This window comes from Eurosta solidaginis, chromosome 4 (assembly GCF_040869045.1).
Source record: "Eurosta solidaginis isolate ZX-2024a chromosome 4, ASM4086904v1, whole genome shotgun sequence".
NCBI lineage: Eukaryota > Metazoa > Arthropoda > Insecta > Diptera > Tephritidae > Eurosta > Eurosta solidaginis.
In genome coordinates this window covers 237,084,533-237,109,697 of record NC_090322.1, presented here as the reverse complement: position 1 = coordinate 237,109,697, position 25,165 = coordinate 237,084,533, and the positions used below count along the sequence as shown (strand labels likewise).

The 25,165-nt window shown below is 38.2% G+C and overlaps 1 protein-coding gene across 43 annotated transcripts in view; it reads left to right on the top strand.

The window, feature by feature from the left end:
- Positions 1-24,932, top strand: part of LOC137251101 (uncharacterized) — a 641,551-nt gene extending 616,619 nt beyond the window's left edge. For 41 of the 43 annotated variants that reach the window (XM_067785126.1, XM_067785125.1, XM_067785121.1 and 38 more), the window contains 7 exons: positions 6,390-6,763; positions 9,308-10,216; positions 15,826-16,271; positions 16,967-18,234; positions 18,297-18,367; positions 18,429-18,532; positions 22,751-24,932. In XM_067785126.1, the coding sequence (XP_067641227.1) occupies positions 6,390-6,763; positions 9,308-10,216; positions 15,826-16,271; positions 16,967-18,234; positions 18,297-18,367; positions 18,429-18,532; positions 22,751-23,024 (3,446 nt within the window). In that variant the 3' untranslated portion in view covers positions 23,025-24,932. Of the gene's footprint in view, positions 1-6,389; positions 6,764-9,307; positions 10,217-12,958; positions 13,050-15,825; positions 16,272-16,966; positions 18,235-18,296; positions 18,368-18,428; positions 18,533-22,750 lie in introns of those variants that run through there. The other 2 variants (XM_067785131.1, XM_067785137.1) reach the window with 2 other exon arrangements.
- The last annotated feature ends 233 nt before the right edge of the window (positions 24,933-25,165 follow it).

Here is a 25,165-nt window from a genome sequence, read left to right as displayed (position 1 = left end):
TCGGTTTGTCGAAATTTTCGATATCGAAAAAGTGGGCGTGGTTGTGGTCCGATTTCGTTCATTTTAAATAGTGATCTGAGATGAGCGCCCAGGAACATACATACCAAATTTCATCAAGATACATCAAAATTTACTCAAGTTATCGTGTTTAAAGACGGACGGACGGACATGGCTAAATGAATTTCTTTTTTCATCCAGATCATTTTAATATATAGAAGTATATATCTATCTCGATTAGTTTATGCCGTTACGGATTACCGTTATGCGAACAAAGTTATTATACTCTGTGAGCTCTGCTCAGCTGAGTATAAATAAAAATAAATACAACGTAATTACTACCAAGGAGGCCCTTTTTTACAAAAAAAAAATACAGCCAGTTGATACTTCTATAGTAGTTTCTATGTGTACCCCGAATTTCAACGAAACCCGAACAGCGAACGAAACCCGGGCGCATAAAACCTCCACCTTAAATAATAATATAAAAATAAATATACCGAATAGATTCTTCAAAACTTTTGGCTAATGAGGTCCTTCACGTCTTCCCTCTTAAAAAATGTGATACCCGCAATATACACAAAAGTTAATGAAATGTTATTATTCAAGTGTACATTAGCTGAGTTTCAAAGAAAACTAATCCAGATCCCGGTAAAAATTTAACATACAAATGCAACAACAACGTGATCCTGATATTTATCTGGATCAATTCCGTGTCCACAGGCATGCTTTGTGGATATCGTTTTTTGTGGTAGATTTTTGACAGCTAACCATTTTTACTTGGTAGCACTTACATACACATGCACTAAGGTGTCCGATATTTATCAACTCGACACCTCATAATTTTAACTTCAACTCCGAAAATTACTAAGGGCAAAAATAACAACATTATATTCATTTAAAACGATGCGTAAAAATCAATGCATTTCCGATTTGCGCAACTACAACGAAATATGAAAAATACAAAATATAAAAAATGTGCAGCTGTTTTATGCACATAGATTCTGACAGGATCGTATATATTATTTCTAATTGCTGTTTTTATGGACGGATCCCTTTTCGCTCTTATTTGGAATCCAAATCTATAAATAAAGTTTTGGTTGTTTGGTTGGAGATTCGGGCTAATAGCGAGCTTTGGGCAATTTTGGTCGTAGTGCTTTTGTTTAGCTATATTTTGTTAAAATAATTTGTTAAAAATAAACGATTATGAGCACAGAATGAAATCCATTTGTCCTATGACACTATTGTGAATATTTGCACTGCATTACCGGCAGATGCTGCCATACGCCAGATGGCTGCGCAAGCTGTAAGCTGTAAGTTTTAATTGATTGATGGAACAGCTGATTTCTGTTGATATTTGAGAAGAGACTTTTATATTGATTGCGCAAGATGCGCGCAGGTCCGGCTCGAACTCATATATTGCTAGTACAATATGCTCGCAATGAGTTTTGAATTCGTAATATTTAAAAATTAACTATGGAAAGGGTGTCGAAATTACGCTCTTTCTTCCTAGAAATTATTTTCAATAAATATTTAGGTCAACAAACTTCTATGCCTCAAAAAAACAGTGTAAGCGATTCTTGAAGTATGTTTCTCGAAAGTGATTAATCACACAGTTGGGTATATAATTTATAGCTTAGAATCCCCAGTTTTGTTTTAAACCGTAAACTACAACAATAGGTTGCAATATATTGAAAACTTTTCCGAATACGACGAATAATATTGAAAAAATTAATTAAACTCAATTATTTAATATCATGTTTATGCTTTTGGCACATGAAACATATAAATTGGATTTGCATATTTCGCTAGCAACATCTTAATCCCATCTCCATAATAAACTTAAAAATTAACAATTGCGTTTTCGAATACAATATACATATAAAATATTTCGAACAATACTACATAGATAATATTTTAAACCTCGAATACATTTGCGGCTGCTGGTGGGCGTAATATTTTTAACAATTTTTTTCTGTTAGAATTAAATAAATGTGTTAAAATAGTCAATGCTTCTTTGATTTAAAATTTTGCTTACGTTTGTTGTTTTTAGAGTTTCATACATACATACATATTTTAAGTAAATATTCTGCTAGTAGTTAAATCCTCTAAGGGCCGTTTTCGCTATTGCCAAGTAGCGCTAACTGGTACTTTATTTGAAGGAAATCGTTCGATGATGTGTCAGCTAAAATTACAGTTGGCGTAAACTAGAGATGGTGAGAACAGCGCTAAGAAATCGTCTATGTATGTAGAATACTGATGTACACACAGTGCTCGTGACCAAAATAAGACAATATGCCCGATTACATTGACGATGACGGCTTCAAAGCGACATCTGTTATATTATTATTACACATATTATTATAACGATCTACCACGAATGCCGTTGTTGCCTGATTAAATCTATTTCAATTTTTGGCAAGCGACAGAGAGTGTTGTGCTTGTTATTTTGTCTATAAAAATTCAATAGAAGTAAATAACCTATAATATAAGTAAGTTAAAAGTCATTTATTGGCGCCTTCTTTCATTATAAATATTGGGTCATATGCATAAAGGTAGTGAAGTCCATTTTTTATTGATTGAAATTTCAAGTGATTGCTTTGGAAAAAGTGTACATTGGTTTATGCATTAAGCCCAATATTTTTTTCAAAATTTCGACTACGCTTGTCATCAAGCTTTGCTTTGTTATGGTCTGTGGCCACCGTCTTAAATGTAATCGAGTCTGATCACTTACGCAAAAACGCAGAAATCTTATTTTGCTCTCTGGCGTACTGTGTGCTCACTACTGATTGTTGGCGTATGCTGTATTTGCTTTGGTGTGCTAAACTTTATACAAATTTTAATTTTAAGTATTCCGCTTTTTCTATAAAATTGTATACGCTCAAAATCAATTCTCCTCAGAAAACTTACGGTTACTGGTAATTCTGATCGAGAAAAAATTTAAGAAGCCTGCTGAATATAAATTTGTATGGTCCGTGTGTTTCTAATCAAAGTTGGCAAGGAATAAGGGAACATTTTTTTTAAACATACGTTAACTGTTATTCATTATTGAAGTAATTTCGAATATTGATTGAATATGAACTTACTATCCCGATAAATATTATAACGAATTTTGGGAAATTCCACTCATTCCAAACCTTCTGCTAACGTTCGAATCGCCAAACTGTTGAATAAATAACTCCAATATTCAATAATAAAAAATGGTCTTTATTAGACTACTTTGAGAGTATTTCACAATAACATTTATACTTCACAACCAATAGCGTGCTTAAATCAAACTGCTAGTCATGCCTCAGCTTGCACTGCTTTTAGACTCTCGGTTTCCTCCTTCACCCGTTTCTCATAAGGTCTAGTAATTTCGCGAACTTAATCCTTGGTTACCAGCCATATACATGTACATTTGTAGGTTGTAGCCATATGCGTGTGTATATGTGAGTACACTTCGGCTGATGATTACGTGCGTTTGTGAGTATCTCACCCTTGCCTTGTATGTACATATGTGTGTAAATGATGAATGATGATTGATTTGTTTACGTACATACGAGTGGCTGCTTGGTATCGGCTTAGTGATGCTAGTATCGCTTAGTGATGCTAATATTCGTCACAGTATGAATAAAAACTAGAGCTTGAATTTTTTGGAGAAGAAATTCTTGCGGGCTTCTCGCGAGCGAGATTCTCGAATCTTGAAATACTCATAAGGCTCACGAGCTTCTCGACAATAAATTTAACCGGTGCATTGTCAATAGAATACAAACAAAATTTCGAAAGGAAATCGTAAGCACTGCATATAATAATGTAAGGCAGCAATTAAATTGAATGTCGAGAAGCTCGCAAACTTTCCAAGAATTTCGAGACTCGAGAATCTCGCAAGAAGCCGTGTTCTCGATGTATTATCGGTTGTGTTCAGAAGAACTCGGAAGCTCTACATATAATATTGGCAAAGCAGCGACATTCACCCCATCCAATAGGCTCGACAACTACGTGACATTTTATAAGAAACATCCAGCTGAAGTTCATGGAAGCTTACACATTACTGTTAAAGGAGTTAGTCACACATTGCTATTAAAAAGATGGAGCTTTTAAGATGATGCGTGTAGTAAGAGTGTAACCCCCTATAATATTTAGACCGAAAATGGATCAGAGTATCGCCTATTTACCTGGCGAGTCGGATTTCCTCTTTTTTAATAGCTCGTGATTTCGTTCTGGTGCGGACTGCTTTCGGAGGTATTCTCTTATTCGGGAAGTTCGAAGTGTGTGATAGCTCTACAGGTACTGATGGCTCTCTATTTTTTTGAGCCCTTTACGTTGGGGAATCTGTGTCAAGCAATTGTTTGCCGTGGTGTCCTATGAGGTGATTAATTAGCTGGAACAGGCAGCTTCTGAAAAAAAATGTGCCAGATTAATAGGGAAACATCTCATTATTTCCCCAGTGTGCTGTCCTGATAATTATGAAACTTCTTGCATGTATCCTAATCAACTAGTAGGTTGCTTTGCATGTTGACAGCAACGGCTCTTAGTCTTTCTATTAAGTGTGATTTGGTAGCAGCTCTGTACGTTACTAGGTACTGTTATCAAAAGCCGACCCATGATTTTAGGATCAAAAAGTTGTCAATGTCGTAAATAAGGTGACTATGGTATTAATTGGTGCAGGTATAAAATATGCGAGGTGTAGAAAACGGAGAAATCAAGAAGACAGCGTAAATTAAGCCATCAACATTGCTTTTCCTTGCCGTTATTGAACAGTCATCTGCGTTAGAACTCTTTCAGGTGGATAAAGAAGTCTTTTTCTGTAGTGGAAATAGCTGTACCATATCTCGCCTTATTCAATCTTTATCGATTTAAATGCTTTGTTTATTTTCGTTTCACAGGAATTGAAGTTCTCTGTAGGTTCCGGAGTAACTGGAGTTGGTGAGCATGCATTTAGCTAAAGTTTGAAATACGCTGCATTGGATTTTCATTACGCATAATTAACCTTTGTGTCTTTGTAAGACAGTCTATCTAACCACCATCTTTGCCTTATTGACTTATCCAGGGTGGATTGTGCCCGGGCTCCCTGAGAAGTTCGCTGCTGGTGATCTTTTCGGTGCGAGATCCTTCGGCAAAAAGATACAGAATAATTGAATGGTTGGCGCGAAAGACGTCGCAAATGCTATTTTCCGATATTGATCTCTTTCATTACTCAAAATCATAGTTTGCAGATACACTGAGAAAAATCAAAAAAAAAAAAAAATAGTTTTATATATCATTATAGAGATTTATTTATTGCTTCCTTCAAAATCGTATGACGCTTATAAAGTTCAATTATTAACTAAAGAATATCTTCCTCGGATTGCATATTTGAAGTGGAAACTTTGGGAAAGTCGCTTCATTTCAATTTACTTGCCATCTAGGAAAATTTGGCATCAATGACCGATCATATCGCATATGGATTTGTCTACGATGTCGAACGAAAAGTATTTCAAACAACCTTTAAAAATGGGACTAGGAAAAATTCTTAATTTTTTTTTTTTTTTTTTTTGATATTTAAGTTACTTCATTGCGCGTATATAATAATATCGGATGTAGGTCGAATAAGATTCGAATTATTTGGCCATCTCGAAAGCTACAACGCCAACGTCAATTCTTTAATGTACTTTTATAATTGCAGTTTCAATTTTCTTTATCTAAGGAAAATTCGAGAATTTCCTTCTATATAAATTTGTATTGTTCTCCATATGTGTGTAGACGCCATGTTTTTTCATTTTCTCGTTATGTTAAATTTCGAGAATTTTCTTTGTATAGATTTATATTGTTTTCCATATGTGGCTAGACGCCATGTTTTTTCGATTTTTGGATTCCTGTTAAGAATGCAAGAATACTACCCTAACTCCGGTCAGGGAGGTATCGCATCTCCTAACTCCGCCAAAACGCCCGAGGGAAGCAACGAAGCCAACCTTGTGGTCTATTTTAATTTTCCACTCAACGCAAAAAAGCCCGAAAACTGACGTTGAGCCGAGGATGACACCGTACGACCGCTCGCGAGAAAAGACAAGACCGGAATAAAATTCTTAATTAGTAGTCTTTTTTTTCCAAAACCGAAAACAGAACTCGATGAGAATTACCGTTAACCCAGCTATATATATTTTGAGCACTTACACATTACACACTCACACTTTCCTTCTTTCATTCAGCTCAATCAATTTTTTATCATTGGACTCACTCACTGACGCACTCACTTTTGTCTATATCTCTTTCTATCTCTCTCTCTTTTCCACTCATTATTATTATGAAACTGAATGTGCATAGTTCAATGTGTTTTGTTAAATGCCACCAAAATGTTTTGTAGTTTCTATGAACTCGTATGTAATTCACATAAAAAATAGTTATTCTAAAAAAATATATCGCCCCATCGACAGGTTCACCATCGCCACGCAAGAAACGCAACAATTCGACACCGGTCAAGAAAAATGCCGCAGAAAAGAAACTAATTCTACAACAATTAATCTCACCCGCTCCCAATGCAGAGACACCAAAAGTAAGTCTGGGTGAATTGATAAATATGGCAGAACAACGTTTGCGTACTACTTCGGGTACTATGGACTCAGAGAGTGATATTAAAGAGACAACATTTTCTGAGCATTCAGGTTCGCTGACATCGACGACTGTAGCAAATGTAGCACGCACAATAGGCGATCCCAAGTTGGAGAAGAAGGTAACATTTGCGCGTTTACTAAATAAGGTATCGGCGGAAATGAGTTCGGGTTCAGATATGGATATCGGGCATATAATGGTAAGTCTAACATTTTGTTACGAAGGTGAGATATTTGTGAAAGTGTGTGTATATATTTTTATTAGCAGATGAGTTGCTCAGTAATGTAAAAAGTTAGCAAATTCCTCTCTCTCTTAAAAGTAATATTTTGCAAAGAAGCGTTAAATCGCAGAACGTTTTAATTGTTTAATGTTAGCAATCTATTTTATTTTAATTTTTTTATTAGACCCATGCAATATAATAATTTTTGAATGATAACAAGCCTCGTTGCTCGTTAACCAACGACTAAAGCACTACCACTACGATGACTTTACTCTTACCAATACAGCCACAGTTTCAATTTTGATGACTGCTGTTCTAATTGACGAAAACACTTTTTTAGTCTCAATACCTCGACGACAGATTCAAGAACGTTTTGTATACATTTTTCCATTAGCTAACACTTTAAGAAATAAGACGTTTATGGACCTATCGATACGATGTTATGAAACACATCACCTTGTCATCGGCTCTCTGTCCATATTGCCTTCAGCACTCATCTGCTGATATTACTAAGAAAAAAATTAATTTATTAACTTTTTTGATTTTTGACTTTACTAACTTAAGTGGGTTTACGATTCGCAGGCGAAAACATCAAAGTACTTACGACCTCCTACCAATGGCCCAGAGGAAAGAGAAGCTTTTCTATGATCGTTACCAAAAAGCATTTACTCATAGCACCAGACACTATCAAATATATAAGTAGTCCTACTTGTTTGCACACTACTGTACGAAATCCTAGTAATCAATTAGCAGCTTTTCTGCTATAAGTCTTCGACTATCATATCCTTATGAATAAATTTCCTGCTCCAGTGTTTTCATATCTAAGAATACCCACACTAACTCATCTTTACTCTAAAATGTTCACATAAAAAGAGCAGGCAGGACTCAGAAGTTAACCATTAATGCTCTTTTCTCACCATCCTTTACAATGCTTTTTGAGATTTCAATGGTGACTGATCAAAGATATCATCGAATGCCCCACAGCTGCATTATATGGAATCCTTGACTAGTTAGCACCGAAGTTTCACATACTGCGAACAGTTCCGCCCTAAGGCGCAGAGAACGGATATATGTATGTTGAAATGGCAGGCAGTTCGAGTACAAATGGTTATCGCAACAGGCTTCACGATGTGTACGCAACTACCGCTCACCTTCAGTGCCCGTTGAAAACAAATTTTAGTATAATACCGCCAATAAATCATTGGAATTGCGCCAGAGTATGTGGGACCGGTATATTCGATCTCTTGGTTAGTTTTTTGGTTACTTGAATTAAACAATGATGAATTAACCAATGAAAGAAAAATGTAAGAAGACTGACGAATGTTCAAAAGCCTCTGTGGGAAAGTTTGAAGATCTAAAGAACTCCACGCGCCTAACATCCTTGAGTTCTGCAAAGCTCTCGAAGACGTTTATTCTAAGTAAATTTATTCTACAAAAATAGTCGGGCTTGTACCTCAACGGTGAAGAATCATCGACATCGATAGATCTCCCCAATTGATACAACAACATGGAAAACCATTTCAACGTTTGTCTATGTTCGTCCAAATGGACACTTACCAGCTAAGGGCAGCTTACTTGGAGACTTTTTTTTAGTTCATTGTGTTTCAATATCGATGGTACAGTTACAAACATCGATGTGGGATATTTCTTCTGACCGATATATTTACACCTCGTCCTCGTTAACAGCTGAACATTAAGTGACCAGATGCTTCCACTTCGCCGTCTTCCATGCAGCTAACATATCTGGGGCTGTCCAGGATATTTAGGTGCATCCCCTGGGCTCCAATTACTATGGATAAATGAACTTTAGTTAAACCTTGCCCTTGCGACGAGCGCTTTGGTAGGGAAGATGTCAGCCCAATACGAGCGGAGAGAGCAGATTGCCAACGCAGTCCCAAAGTCTACTACTAGTCATGTTTACGTCGCAATTGCCTCCTCTGACCAATATAGAAGCGTGGCAGCTGATAGCGTTATACTTATGCCATGGATCCCAGTTGATTTTTATTAAAAATTAATTTGAGGTCATTACGAGCAAGGCAAAGTAATCTTTTTTGTAACCACCTGGGTAAAGGAAAGCTGAGCATAGCATCCTATCCACTGCCTCAATGGCGGAGAGCTCCGCCTAGGAAATTCTGAAGGGATCAGGCAGCCTAACCCATTACCTTTAAACTTGGCTTCATTTGAAAGCAAGACACTTAAATACCAGACCGAATTAGCAATAGAAAGTTCCTATAGCGTTTAATTAAATAATGTAAGGTTAAATTTGATATAATATGGTTCAAATTCTTAATTGATATGATAATGAGATTTTCGTTATTCAGCTTTTAACTCGTATAAATGTTGGCTAAAAATTTTCCTCTTTTTCTGTTTATGTCCATGTTTTTATGTATGTATGTCTATTTATTATATGTATGTCTCAATTGTACTCTTTCTTCCATCTGTAATCACATACATTTACCTCTTTTATCTTCCTTACCTGTCCACATCACGACCGCTTCACACTCTCTTTTGCACATCCCTTAGAATACACGGAACTCGAGTGCTCTCAGCCTACCAACCGACATACAATTTGCCGCCAGCTCAGTACCTCCATCACCGTGCACAAACGAAATGCGTTCACCCCACAGCACCTCATCGAATCAGGGTAGCGATTCATTATCCAGTTCAGATTTAGCATTAACCGATTTTGGTTTGCGTTCAATGCAAACGAGTGCCAGTGAAATTGGTAGCAAAAATCATCACATTCATATGACCCTTGGTGGCATGATGGGTGGACCATTGCGTGGTTTTATCGGTGGCACAAATGTACGCCCCAAAGTTACTAGTGCTGACTCCATTTTAGCTATGTTTCGTAATTTCGCTTCTTCTACAAATGCTAATAATTCAACTGCAACAAGAACAACAACTACCTCCCCAAACACAACAACAAAAACTGCTAATTTACAAATGCACAGCGCATCCGTTTACTCCTCACCTACAATAACCCCAACCGCTTCTAGTCCACAAGATGATGCACCCGGTGATGATGAGTCATCGACATCATCAATGCATACGCCAATTAGCTATTCGAGTGGTCCACCCGATTCGCCAGTGTTCTATCGTCAAACCACAATTGAAGTGCCCGTTCTTGATGTTTTAAATGCGCACAAGTCATCATCGGCATCATCATCATCGAATTCGTCAAGTTCAACAAATTTATTGCACCCACCGACGATATTGCTGGAGATACCCAGTAATGGTATTAACAATAAATGTTTGTCACCGATTCGTGAGATGCCAACACCGATACCATCGCCAGCTCTAACACCGATTATGCCAAGACCGCAACGTTCCAATAGTCCAATATACCAAGAGGATCCGTTGTCTATTTGTGATTATAGTGATGATGAGCAGAGGAGTATACGCAGTGATGGCAGTGATGAGCAAATGTCGGTGAGTAAATTGTTGGTATATATAAGAAAATGGCATGGAAAGGGAATTATAAGAAAAAAACTAAATATTATGATAGTTCTAAAAAAATATGTAATACTTAATCCACTTATCTGCCGCTATCACGTCTGATGAGTGCTGTCATTTTGTTGAGTGACAGCTGGACAGTAATAGCGTCTCCATCTTCATTGCTGCGCCTTAAATGGGAAAGGTTTTATATGGTGAAGGAATTCCTCTGAAGAAGATGTTTTTGAGTATGACTGTGGAGAAGCATTTTTGTTTTTGAAAGAAGATCTTACTGCAAGGCAGGGAAGCAACTTATCAAGTTTATTTATGTATACATATAGGTTTTTATTAGGATCTAGAGCACATTGGAACACGCCAAAAGGGACGCACATATATTTCTTAGCGGAACCCGGTGCACGTTTGCTGAAAAATCTGTAGAAAAAGGTAGCAGAAATGTTACGAGTTTTCTTGAGAGGTGGATACCACTTGACAAACGAAATATTTCTTTAGCTTTTTTTGTATGGAATTTTTCAATTCTTGCGATGTGGGTACAGTGCTTAAAAACAAATGGCGAAAATCTATTGTTAAGATACGAAAACACAAAGCAGCTGATTTTGTTTACACTTATGTTTTGCAATTAACTGACAGTCGAGGCCTCAGTTAGCTAGAGAAAACAGGAATTTCGGTAACATATGTATATATAACATACTAACTGAAGATGGTGCAAACGGCCCTAAATTCAACTAATTATGGCACCAAAATATTTACCCCCGTATTAGTAGAGTAGCGCTTCATAAAATGCGGGGCCGAATTACCATCAATTTGGGGGCCGTTTTATCACGTCCGTTCATTTCTTTTCGGCAAATTCATCAATCATATCATCAATATCGATTTTGTTCAATAAACCTGACTCAATGCAAAGTATACCTAACATCTCGAGTCGCTCTCGCTCAATATACTCTCCCTTCACTTCGATACACTTCTTTGCATGCTCCATTTGTCAAATGAGTCGAAAATGTCATTTTTAGAAACCTTGTCTAGTTCTTCGGTCGTCGCCTTTTGAATGCGGTCAACTGAGTTTTATTTATTTGAGTAAAATTTATTTTAAGTTCTGACTATATTTTTCTTTCACTCTCTAGAATTTTATGTTTGTAAGAAAATTTTAGAAGTCTTTTTCATTTTTCGGGTGCCTCCTAAGATCGGGGCCCCAGGCAACTGCTTATTCTCCTACTTGTTAATCCAGCCCTGATAAAATCTGACGTCGGAAAACGACCCAGTTAACCACTGCTAAGAAGTGTATCCAAAAATGCCAATTTAATCGAAATTCTTTTTCTGAACTACTGCAAGACTTGCCCGCAACGTTGAGTTTTTTGTAACCATCCAACATTCTTGGGATTGCGGCGAATACGTTTTCTTTTTGCTCGGGATACAAAATATACTCCGCCTCCTTGTTTATTTGGAGGATGGACACATGCAAAGCACCTTGCAATAAAATACATCACTTCTCGGATGCTGCAAAAGGTTCATCGCGTGTTCCGACTCCACCACAAGTGAGCCATAATCTTTTTCAAGGTGTAAATGTAGTGCAGCTTTATCAAATTTACTCCACTGTACCTGCAGAATCAAAGAGTGGTAGCGGGTAATTTAGTTCGTCACGCAATATTCTGACTATCACATTGAGCAGATTCCTTTCTTCAGATCTCCAAGTCAATATCTGCCCATAGGAGTACCTGCAGTCAATTAGCGCCAAAGTCAGGAACACCCTCGTCACTTCGCTCATCTTCTTTGTGACCGCCGGAGCCGCAGCATTTGCTCCCTTTATAATATATAGGAAAAACGGAGTCTCCTTGTAACCTCCCACATCGTGGAAGCACCGCCCATTGCTGCGGTTAGGCCACAGTTAACTTACATGGTCATTCGCAACGAAAAGGAACTTTACAAAAACAAAATCCACATAACACACAAATTAATAGAGACAGAGTGTTTCAATTGTGTTGTTAGTGTAGAAATGAGATAAACTGAATTAAGCAAGGAAACAAATACCAGCAGGATAGCCTAGTGGTTAAGGCAACTGCAGTTTCAGGGTGTGATTCGCGGTTCGAATCTCGGTGAAATCTTTGAAAACATTACGAAATTGCCTGACGATTAATTCGTGGCGGATTTCGAAATGGTACCATCGCAATATGCCAGTAAAAGTTTCTTTCTTTCTTTTCAGTTTCTCTTAGAAGAATATAATAATTGAAAATTCAATTATTATAAGGCGGTGTTAAGCTCATGAATTCTTAAATAATAAGTAAAAGAAATAAATGCAAAATTTTGTTTGAGCGTTTTCGTCGCCTTGATGTGGTGGTAGCGTGCTCCGCCTACCACATCTTGCAGATTTCGTTCAAAGTTGACTTAAAATATTTAGGTCCCGTCCCGCCAATATGCAGGGAAAAGGAATTAATAAATTATGTACGACGCAAATTGGAAGAGAAGAGAAGCTCGGACTGAAATCTCTCGACAGGTTATTGCGCCTTGCATTGATTTTTTATTTATGTTTTCTTATGATGTGGATACTACGCTTTGGGAAGAGATGTGCTAAAAGCCTCACCAAAGATGAAAAATCTGCTTAAATTTTTAACCTACTGTTCTAATCTAGATTTTTATTTAACTATTAAGTATTACATATATTACATTTAATTTTATAACGATTTATCAGGTTAACACTTTTTTCTTAAAAAACCAAACTGAATGTAGATTGACTCAGACGATGGTATAGTCATACAATTTGGACGTAAAAACGATGCATGGTTTAGCTGAGAGGCAATGAAATCATGTTAAATATTATGTAATAAATGAAACATACTTCAATTATTTCCTAGCCCTTTTAAGTGCTACAACACCTATAGATCTTGCTATAAATGCTTGAGGCATTAGGGTGGCTCATAATTATTGTTTTCATAGATCAGCAGTATCTGGGTTTACATGTCATGTTATATCTTGTTAGAAACTTGCCATAGTCATAACTCCGTAATTATAGCCATATACTTAACCATATGTATTGACATCGATTGTTATTGCCTCAACCTAAACAATTTTACAATTTCATGAAAGCGAAGAAAATCCAAAAAAATGCTAAGGACTTACACAAATCATAGCTCACCTAGTCCAAAACGTAAAATGAAATCGATATTAGAGAAAATTGCAAAGTTTTTGAATTTCACTTCTTCATCAGCTAGCGTCTCGGGAGCTGAGTATTGAACTCGAATTTCCAACATTCATACTTTATACTAGTGTAAAGGCAGATGCTTTTAACCACTCAGTCATATGAATGCCGCGCTGCTCGCTTTGCAATTGATTATTGTCTTTTTGTTGCTATCCTAATTGTGTGGAATATTTATAGGCACGCTTAAGAGCTTAGTTACACTGGATTTTTATAGTAGTGTTTTTATTAGCAGTACTTCCGCTGTTCAATATTATATCAACATTATCATTTGTATTCAATTATGAAAATTTTTTAGTAGGTCATGAAAAACCCTTAAAAATCAAAGTCGAAAAAAAATCAAAAAACTGAAATTTCGCAGGGTCGAAAATTATTTTTTTGGGTATGCATAGTGGAACTTTTTTTCCTAAGCCCAAATCCTATCGAAAAAGCGATGACGCGATATCGGTTATTAAATCGACGCACCCTAACCAATATTCGATTATATTGGTTTCCATAAGGACCAGCTATTTTATATGGATATGTTTATTGCAGATATAACTGGCCTACATGGCCGATGTATGCTCAATAATATTCTGACATACAAATTTTTGTTTAACAATCTTGGACTTGTTCAAGTAGTTTTGTAGTTCTCGATGGCGAAAAGTTACTCCCATCTTCCATGTTCTGAGGAAGTTTCTTTTATTGCGCATAGCAAGTAATTTGTCAAGGAACAGCAAACTATAACAACATTAAAACTGCTTGCTGCAATAACTTTTACTGATGCAAGATGTCTTGACACGTTAATCAGAATCTTCTGAGTTCTCACCGAAATGACGAATGATCGACGAGGGCTTTGTAAAAACTATTCGATGTGAAATGGTGATTTGCGATATGTTAGATACTAAGAGATAAACGTAATTTCAACTACTTTACACAGCTGATGAGAATCAAGGAATTAAAAGATCGCATTGTCCCTTGTCCATCCCTTGACCATTACGTGTTCTTTTTTGATGGTTATCAAAACCATTGAATGGACCTATCATGCTCGAAACAAGTGATGACCTTCTGGTTCAAGTCCACCAATACACTGTTCCAGAAGAGTTCCCCATCCCACTCCTCTTTCGATCATCTTTCATTCCTAAGAACTACTACTACCACATTAGTACAATGTCAAACACATTGCTGAATTTAACCAATGCCGTTTAGAGCAGAGTTTCCACCGGGCAGTGCGAGCAGTTTCTAGCACGCTCCACCATACCAATATTCCATAGAAAACCATTTGCTTGAGTACGATTTCTATTAATAAATCCCCACGCTTGCATTGATTTCTTAGCTCCGACCTCTAAATGTAATCCTGTTACCTTTAAAACTCCAATACTTCAGACAATATCAGCTCCACACCCCCAATCGAGGATAGTCAGAACTTATGGTTCTTGTTGCTCATTTTGAAAGTACCCAGTTTCATTTTTTTCTGTGAAAACCTTAAGATGAAGATCTCCTAGCTTACACTCATACTTATCCTTGCTTAGACGCAATTTTCTCTCAAACGTCTCGAAACAAATTCAACCAGACACAATTGCTAAGACTAACTATTAAAATGCCATTCAATATTGTAACATGGCTTCATAATAATACGAACTTTTGGCACTTCATTCCTCGCCACGGCAATGCAGTCCTTTAGACATTTATAAAAATGTATTCTATCAGAAAGGAAGAGCTGTTTTGTGCTCTTTCCCTCAACCCATGGATAATCCTATTGAGTCACGGCAAGAACAACGCCGACTTGAAGTCTGGCACCTTTCATATATGTAGCGTAGAAGCGAGGCGAAGGAAGAGTCCTGGGAGTGAATTAGTACGGATTATCTAACATCGACTGGATTACCAGCTATTTCAGGAAGGTAAAAGAGCAATATCTATAGCACCTTCTTTGTTACCACTTCCCTCCGGCTACACACGCTGGTGACGCGTGTGATACCGCCGGTCGGCTGTTGTCATATTGATTATGGGTAGTACGGCCTTTGTTCGCCTTAGTTATCGACAAATCCCGTGATGTTACAGAAACTATTTTTCGCCAACCGATCATCTCATCGTAGAAGTAATTTCCGGCACCTTCCTCCCTCAACTACTCTATCTGTCGCTTATTGAAAAGTCAGGCCACCTCACTCTCCCACGTCCCACTCTGTTTGAATGTAAAGCTGCTGCTCCGCCAATGTGTTTGAGGGATAAATTAGGACTGATTTAGGAAAGGAGAAATTTCATTTCATTCCTGCTTTTTCGTCAAGTACGCTCAACACCTATATGTAGACAGACTATCATAAGTAAATTAGCGCCTTAACATATGCTTTGAAAGAAGCAGCTGTCAAAACCTTCTTCTAATGGTGAACACTTTTTTACGTCTCTCAAAAATTTGTTCAAGGAGAAGATTGTACTGGATCTGCATACGGGTGAAACGCATGTCGTAATTGATAGTGATGTGGAGACGACACCAACTGATACAGCAACCACTTCTGTGGCATGTCAACAAAACAACAACAAGACGTTAGAATGCCTAAATCGTTTACCACTTGTACGATTTTCACCACCGACACCAACCACAAGTGAACTGCAGCTATCTAAACAAACCCATACAAATCCGAGTGTAATGGCTTTAAAACCACCAGCGATTGTGATCGATGTCGAACCGCCGACACCCGAAGAGAAAACGCCAAGACCACGTGATCTAATAATACCAACATTGACTGTCGAACATCCAAGTCCAACAAAGAATCGACACCCGATGATTATATTTCCAGGATCACCACCGCCACAACGAGCCAGCATAGGTGAAACGAGTTTTATGTTTCCAAATAAGCAACAACAAAAAAGGTATAGAAATAGAGCACACAATACATTTTGTTGGTTTTCGTTTTTTGTTGGTTTTGGTATACCAATGTGGTTTTTGTTTTTTTGGATTTTTTTTTTTTTAATTTTTGCTTAAAATTTTTAGTAAATCGTAAGCTTTAAGCTTTAGGTCAGTAATGATCGCACACATACCTTTACAAAATGCGAATGTGGTAAAAGCTCAGCTACACAAAAAAAAACAGCACATACACGCACAAATAAACAATTGTTCAAGGACTAAACTAAGAACAGTCAACCACAGGCGCTGAACCTCCTCTAAAAATATTTTTTCACGCAAGCAATATTTTTTGCAACGAGCTTTTGTAATGTCTGTGTGACGCTATATCTGATCAAGCTCTTGCCTCAGTACACTATTTTATTCATCTATATTTAAGTTATACTTTATTTATAGTAAAAGTAGTCCGTATGTTATAGCTGTAGTTTACTCTGCATAAATGTAGCTTAGTGAGCTTTTTGCGAAGCTTAAACTCGTTTTAGTGTTATATCCCCGCTCCGCCTACCTAATTTTTTCATGCAATTGTTTGTTTTTTGAATAGCACACTAGATCACAAAGAATTTGCCAGAAAAAGCGTTTGAAAGCTTTTGAAAACTTTTGAACTTTTTCAATTTCACACATTAAAAAGGCTTTTCCATTTCGAACATTGATCTTTCTTTGTCAGGCTCTTAAAACAATTTGAAAAACCGAATTCGCTGGAGTTTCCATTTGTGCCACCCATGATAACCGTTACTTCGAATATGAGTGAACTGGAATCGGATACCGAACCACTATCACCAGGCACGAAAATCGGCAATCCGGGTGGTCTGATGCCACCAAATCCGGTTGGCATGTGTTACTTGAGTCCCTTTACAATGTGCAGTCGAGCTGATCGTACCATCTCCGAGAGCAATCTCAGTTCGAGCGGTTATTCGAGCATGGCTAGCCCGGGTCCGAGCCGTTGTGGTTCAAGCAATCCATTATGTCCAGGCGAAATGGATGAACCAGGCGCTGGACATTCGGCTGGTCCACTCTCACTGCATGTCAACCTTATGAACCGCCGAAAGAGTGCAGCGCTAGCCAGTTGTAAAGAGAATATAACAAATGGCAAAGAGACTAACGATGAAAGTGGCGCTACAGGTAGCAGCATCGATCAGCTACATAGGCCACGCTCCGATTCGGAAACATTTTCAGACGAAATCATACTAGAATCGAACGATGAAGGTATAGGCACAGATCATATCGATGAAAAAATTTACGATACCCGTTTGGGCAGCAGCCGCTTTAAGACACTTGACGCCTATATGGCCGAACATGTGCTAATCGAAGTCGATGAACCGCAACAGATGCAAGCAGCAAGCGCAATTACGGTTAGCGGAGCCGGCCTGAGCACCGGACCCAGCCAAATGGCTCAATTGCAATTACCTGCGATTGTAATACAAATTGATGGTACTGAAAAGGGTCTTTCGCCGGTTTCGTCACGTTCAGAGAGTCCGTTAAGTGAACGCGCCAGTATGGGACGTTTTTCGCCGCATTTCTATGGCCGCAAAGATCAATTGCCATTCACCGACTCAGATGGTCTGTACGATTTTCCATCGTCAGATGGTAAAGGCGGTTCGTTCACGCATCAGCGTCGTAGCAGCAATAAAAAACGTGATCGTAAGTCATCCAAATGTTCAACAACACAATCGCCTACTAAACAACAACTCGATTTACCGAGCAAGGAATCTTTAACCCCACCATCAGCGACGACTCCGAGTAGCACGACACACACGCACATATGCAGTAAACATTGTTTGTCACATCATCATCCGTGTCCAGCATCTTATGTTACAACGCGTAAGAGTCCAAAAAGACGTATTAATAACCGACCGCCTGTGGCGAGTAGTTCTTCCTCATCGGAGAGCCTGGTATTGCCCAAGGAGTTAGCATCGTCAAGACCGCTACCGAGACGTGAGTTTGCATGAGTTGTTGCGCTTATTCGTTATCTTTAAACTTATTTAATATTTTTTCAGGTCTCAATTCACCCAATCGCGAAAAACGCCCACGAAAACAAGAGAGTCTAAGTGAGGAAGAAGTGGCTGATGTAAGCAAATCTCTTCACTCATAGCTAAAAATTGTTTGTAACTTTTTAAATCTTTCTAAAGGCCTTACTGCGTCGCATTTCTCCGAGCATAGTGAAAGAAGACGTCGAAATTGTTAAGCCGAAATGTAAAATAAATCGTTTGCGTGCGATCGGAAATCAGATAAGGTAAGTATACTGGAATGAAGTGGGTACATATCGCAAGGGAATTTATATCTATGTAGCGGGAAGTACCGGTAGCCTTATCACAAAAGTGGAGCTTGACCTCTGAGCCCATCCTAACAGGTGGTCATACGAAGATAGGTTGGAGGAGGAAGGGAATGGAATCGCATGTCGGGGAAGTTGATAACGCTAGTAGTGATGATTCGGGCCCAGAAAGCGTGGAGCCAGTGTATTCGTTAAGGGAGCGGCAGATGCTTGCTACTCCGAACAAAGATTTTGAGTAGAAAAGAGAACGAGACATAGAGCAGAGTAGAGCCCTCTCGCAATCCGGAGCAATTTTAAAATTTGTTTAGCGCTTAGGAGTCGCCTCAGGCGGGTGGATAAGGCAGCAAACGGATGAAAGGGAGGAGGCTATTTTCAACGAACATAAAATATAGGAGAGAGAGGAGGAAGAAATATCAAGCCGGGAAAGTTAGTAGCGCTATAAGCGATGATTCGGAACAGAAAAGCGTTGAGTCAGTGAGATAAGTGAGGGAGTGGCAGATACTTGCGAGCCGCAACAAATATTTTGAGTTGAAAAGAGAAGGAGACAAAAAGGATGAGAAGGCCCTCTCACAATGCGAGGAGTTTCAAAAATTGTTCAGCGCTTAGAAGTTGCAGTCATCCCAATCGACTGGAAAAGTAAGTGCTTTTCGTGGGCTCATGAGACTAAGGAATAAGTTTGAAAGCCATTCGCTGGCAAGTTCTTTACCGTGATAATCCTTGATTTTAGCGAATGAAGAGGACGAGCCTATGTTCAACGAACATAGAGTAGAGGGGAGAAAGAAAATGGAATCGCAAGATGGGGATGTTGATAGAGCTATAAACGATGATTCGGGTTGTGGGGTTAGAATATACCCGCGGTAGGTATGTCTGTCTTAAGAGGCGACTAAAATACCAAATAGATTCCAGGGGTTGTGTAGCGCAACCCTTTCAGGTTGCCAGCTCTATCTATAGCTTATCCAAATCCAATTGTCAACCTCACCTATCCGTGGCGAATCCTGTTACATTAACAACCGAGGCTCTGGCGACCACAAACTCCTCATGGATCTATGGCCTATAAGGTCGCATGTGGTCATAACAAATCATTCCCGACATGGTCGGGCTTGGTACCGGAACGGACCGGATCTCTTTGGTCCGGCGAAGGACCATCAACATCGATAACACTCCCCAAGACCTTCGGGGAATGTCCTTATCGCTACAACAATATGATTCGGAAAAGCGAGGGAAGTAACGCAGTATGCGAGTTCAGTGAGGGAGCGGCAGATGCTTGCGAGCCCGAACAAATAATTTGATTTGAAAAGAAAACTAGACAGAAATGGGAAGAGAGGCTTCTCAATATGCGGCGCTGTTTTAAAAGCTAATCAACGATTAGTAGTCGTAGACGATTTAATCGACCGAAGAATCGAGTGCTTTTCATCGCCCCGTTAGACGGTGAAATAAGGTTGTAGGAAATTCGATGACAACACTTTTCCGCGATCAATCCTCGCTTCCCCAACCGGTTCAAGGAGCAAGAAGCTTCAGGCGGGAGGAAGAAGTCAAAGAGATAGGGGCAGTGCCCCAGTCCCAAGACGCGTGTACGGCAGACAGCCCAATCCGCTTAGAATAAATAAAAAGGAGAGATAAGTGTGGCGTGAATTCAATCATAAATAAAAAATAAATGTTAGGCGCGATAACCTCCGAAGAAATTTTAGGCCGAGCTTCTCTTCCAACTTGCGTCGTGCTCCTTTTTAATTTTTCCTACAAATTGGCGTGGCGGACCTACTTGTTTTATGCCAACTCCGAACGGCATCTGCAAGGTTCGGTGTGCTTACCAAAGACTGCCGAGGGGCAGTCAATTGAAAAACTATGTTTCTAACTGTTGTGATGTTGTTTTCCCGGGGCGTTAACCCATTATCTTCGGTGTGGTAGGCGGAGCACGCTACCATCACATCACGGCGGCCTCCAATTCAATCATAGTACTACTAAATCTCTATGATCGTATTCCAGTCTTACGTTATTAGGCCAACGAAGTTTCTACTACCTCTAAGAGATAAGGATTGAGGCTCAATGTGGACTTAGAGGACATTGGATTTATTTTACAGCATAAGTCGTTTACTCAATTGGGGTGCTCCTTTAGGTTGCTAAACAAATTCTGGTTGCACTCTGACACACATCTATGTGTAGACCTTTTTGTCTGACCAGTTCAACCCCACCTTTTTTAACAATGCTTTCGCCCTATCAAATGGACGTGGCCACGGAAGAGTTGTAAAAAAATTGCGGTGCAAGGAAACAGGCCCTTTATTAGGATTACACCAATGGAGGTTGCTATTTTAGACGCTGCATCAACCTTACAATTGAAAAGATGGTTTGTGTCATATGGGGGATGACTCTGGAAAAGTAAGAGATAGTGCACATATCAAATTTAAGCCAAAGTCACGCATGTTTCCTTTGGACAGCTACTCTTCTCTTCTGAAAGAATTTGGATTTTGTCTGTGGTAACGGGGTTTACCGGATGTAACTCAGCAAAGGAGTTTACCGATTCGGTGTGGATAAGGTTTATAAACGGATGACATCATAGTGTTTACGGAGGTTTCCCCGTAGTTGGTTGGAGCTGCATGAGCAGTTGTCTGCTAGGATGTTCCATTGTCTGTAGCCTTCTTCGGGGTATGTCTTTATGGACGGACGATCATAATGACGACGCTTGGCACATGATCGACTGCGCAATTACCATATATGTTTCAAGAATGTCTTTTTGTCTTTTCCGCAAGTTCCTGGTTTTTTTTTTTTTTTTTTTGCTGCGGATCTGTACTTTAAGCGCAATTCCGCCTGATACTACTATAGAGCTCCATGCTCAACTTTTTTTGGTACCTGGCAGTCGGTAGAGTGATGCGATGGATTTCCTTAAATTTTATGGTGCACGTCCTGAATAGTGGGACTGTCTATAGGCTTAGCCGGCGACCATGCCAAATCACGTCAGATGAAAAAAACTTTAAATGCAAGGGATATTACTTATTTTGAAACGTAGCTAATCTATAAAATAGACAGTTGCCATTATGGGGAAACTATGGTGAATGCTTCTGGTGGAGAAAGAAGATGGCATTAAAGAAAAGTCTGAAAAGCTGCCGGAATTTTTTTTCTAGAATACTCCAAGGATCGAAGGATTCTCTTCTTTGGACTTCGTCCATGCTTCCACTTATGGAGCCCAATTATTTTAGGCTGAACGAGGATTTTACTTCCCATTTTTCTCTTCTTCCTCTTCTAGACTGATATTGTCATGGCAATAGATCGTTTTTTAGGTGACAGCAACAGCTTCTTCTTGTTCGTTTTTACTGCAAGCCTCATTTTTCGCCTCTTAAAGAAATAATCAGTTAAAGAATTAACTTATCTAAAGCCGTTTGGCAAAGTACATAGCGGTAACAACTGGAACGGGGCTCAGTGCCTAAGCGCAGTTTTGGCGCAGGCCATACGACCATAGTAGTACAGGCTACCTAATTTCGTACCTGCGCTTCGAAGGGACTCTAGTCTACGGTATACTGATCTCTTCCGATCCTACAAGCTACCAGATGAATGCCGTGTGTTTCAGACGGAAGTAGTAGCCTCAACCAAAGCAGTAGAAAAAGTACGTTTTTGAAAAGGGGTTTCCAAATGGTCGTTAAACAAACTTCTGGTAACACTATGTACTCGTTCATTGTATGTGAAGTCTCCACGGATCGACGTTTTGTTTTGAGGTATTTTATGTGGTTTTATTTTATATTATTAAATTTTTTTATTTAATTTAATTTATTTATTAATTATTATGTTTTTTTTAACTATTATTTTTTATATAATTTTTATCTTGTTTTATTTCTTTTTTTATTTTCCTTTAAATTATTTTGTTTTCTACTTCAATTTATTTTATTTTAATAACTTTAATTTAGGGTTCAATTTTCTTACAATGTGCTATACAAGGTGTTGTTATCACATCAGCTGATTGCTTCTTCATATTTTCGATAAAATGTCTTGATACAACAAGATGTCAGTTAATCGAAATCAATGCAAATTGGATTGAATATTTTTTGCCTTACGATTAACTGACATATTGTTGTACTTGGAATTTATAAAGAAGAAGCAATCAGCTGAATGAATAACCACACCCTCTACTGATTCGACTAATTTATGGAAAAATGAAAATGTTCTCCCTATTAAATCTCTTAATCTTTTTAGATTTTTACGTCGTCTTAAGAAATCAATAAAAACTCGCGAACGTCTGGCATCACCATCTGATAGTTGTCCCGAAGAGAACACAGACGAATTGGACTCACCACAAGCCACATCCCCGCTGCTACAACCGCCATCGCCCAGTAAGACACGCATATCTTTGTGCCGTCAAAAGCGCCTACCCAGCGGCACATATGGCATTACAGCGGCGGCGCTAAATTCAAACAATTGGAAGGTTATGGATCGCAGTTTGATCAACGATGATTTAAATAGTGATTAAATAAGATAAAAGGTAACGAAATAGAAGTGCAAAAAGAAAATTAAAGCCTAAAGCTGAAAATTAAAAGAAATGTTAAAAAACAAAACGTAGTTTAAGATATTGTAAAGATATAGAATTAAAAAAAAATTATAGTATTAGCAAATAAGCAATTAGTTAAAAACTATAAATGGAATTGATTTTTATTGAAAGTAATGAAATCGTTCAAAATCCGATAATATAAATATATATATAAGTAGCATAGGCGCAACGCCAGTGGTGCACACGATTGTTAAGAGCTTTCAATATATTTCTCTTACCATAAAAGTGAACTTATTAGGTCCGATTACATTCACGACAGCGGCTACAAAGTGACTTATGTCAAATTATTTTTACATTTGTTCTTATGAATGTCATTATTTTTACCGCGTCAGAGCCGCACGACAATCTATCACGATTGCCGTTGTCGGTAGATTAAACCAAGTTATACTTTTGGCAAGCAACAGAGAGTAACGTGCTTTTTATTTTTCCAATAAAAACTACAATAGAATTAATAACATATCAGATAAGTTATAATTAGTCCTTTGTGCCTTTTTTACATAATTTATATTTTTTTTTCAATTTTTCCCTACCGTTTGTTATGCGTATTTGTGGCTGCCGCGTTCAGAGCAATCGAATAGCCAATAGGGCTGATCACATTCAACACGGCGTTTACAGACCACAACCACAATAATACTGTTTTCACAAAGAAACTTAATGATCTCATTTCATCTTCTAATGAAGTCGTAAATTTTTTGCTTTCACACAGAAGTAACTGCTCGATTAGTATGAAGGATGAAATGTCAAGCGAATAAAATGACAATGCTATGTGACAGACAATCATGGCGGAACGATACAAGGTGGCAGCATGGTGACATACCTACAAACAAAAAAAATTCCATGTACTTGTAAATTCGATGGACAAATGTCAAAATCGTACTGCGCCGGTAGTTGATGTATCAAATCAAATAAAAAAGGTTATAATCAGCTGTTCGATGCGGCCACCTTGTATCATTCCGCCATGCAGACAATGACATTTATTTTGACAAATGACATTTTTAAGCACTGAACACACCAAAAACTAAGAAGCGGAACGCTGCCAACAGAGTTGCATTGTGCTTCATTAGGCATTCGATTAGCTACTAATGAAATAATTATAGATTCGAATTTTGTAGGGAAGATTGAGCTCAATAAGCGTCTTAATGTAGAAAACTGCCTTTATTATTCAATAAGCCGTCTGTGTGGAAACAGTATAAAGCAAATCTTGACGACAACCGTAGCCAAGCATTGGCTTCTTGATTACTTTGAAAGCGGCAGCCACTAATATAAATTACAGCAAACAGTAGCGAAAAATTTAGAAAAAATATTAATAATGTTTAAAAATGTCCAAAAGAATGATTTTAGCTTTTATTATCTCTTATTTACTTCTATTTTAGTTTTTATTCACAAAATAAAAAGGACGCCACTCACTGTCGCTTCCCAAAAATAGAATTAGGTTTAATCTGCCTACTCTGTCGCACCGAAAATAACGACGCTCATAAGAACATGTGTAGAAATGATATGACAGATGTGGCGTCTACACCGCCGTCGTGAATGTAGTCAGCCCTAATGCTTGGCTATAATTGCCGTCAAGCTTTGCATTTTTGTGGTTGTGGTGTGTAGCCAACGTATTCGATTTAATCACGCCTATTCACTGCATGCTTCTCAAAAGCTCAATAGCTTTTCGCGCAGAATATAAAGGTAAATAGGTTCACTAAATGGGCACCACTGGTATATTCATAGGTATAATGTAAAAAATTATTCCATATATGTATTTGTACAATAGTTTGAGGTGACCACACACATAACACATTTACAATCAGCCCAATTTTAAACAAAAATTCCGGGCGAGTTTTTTCCTTCTCCCTTTCCTCCTAAGTATTCTGAACAATGTTTGAAAAAGCGGAAACCGGTTATGGGATAAAAGTAGGTATTATGAATGTGAGTGAGAGGGAGATTTCTCTGTCATTTCTTAGGAGTTTTTTCACTTGTTAAATCAAAGCGAATGCATCAAAATAGTTAAAGGAAATTGGTTATTTTAAGAAAGAACACTTATTTGTACAAATTTGTGCTAAAATATGTATATT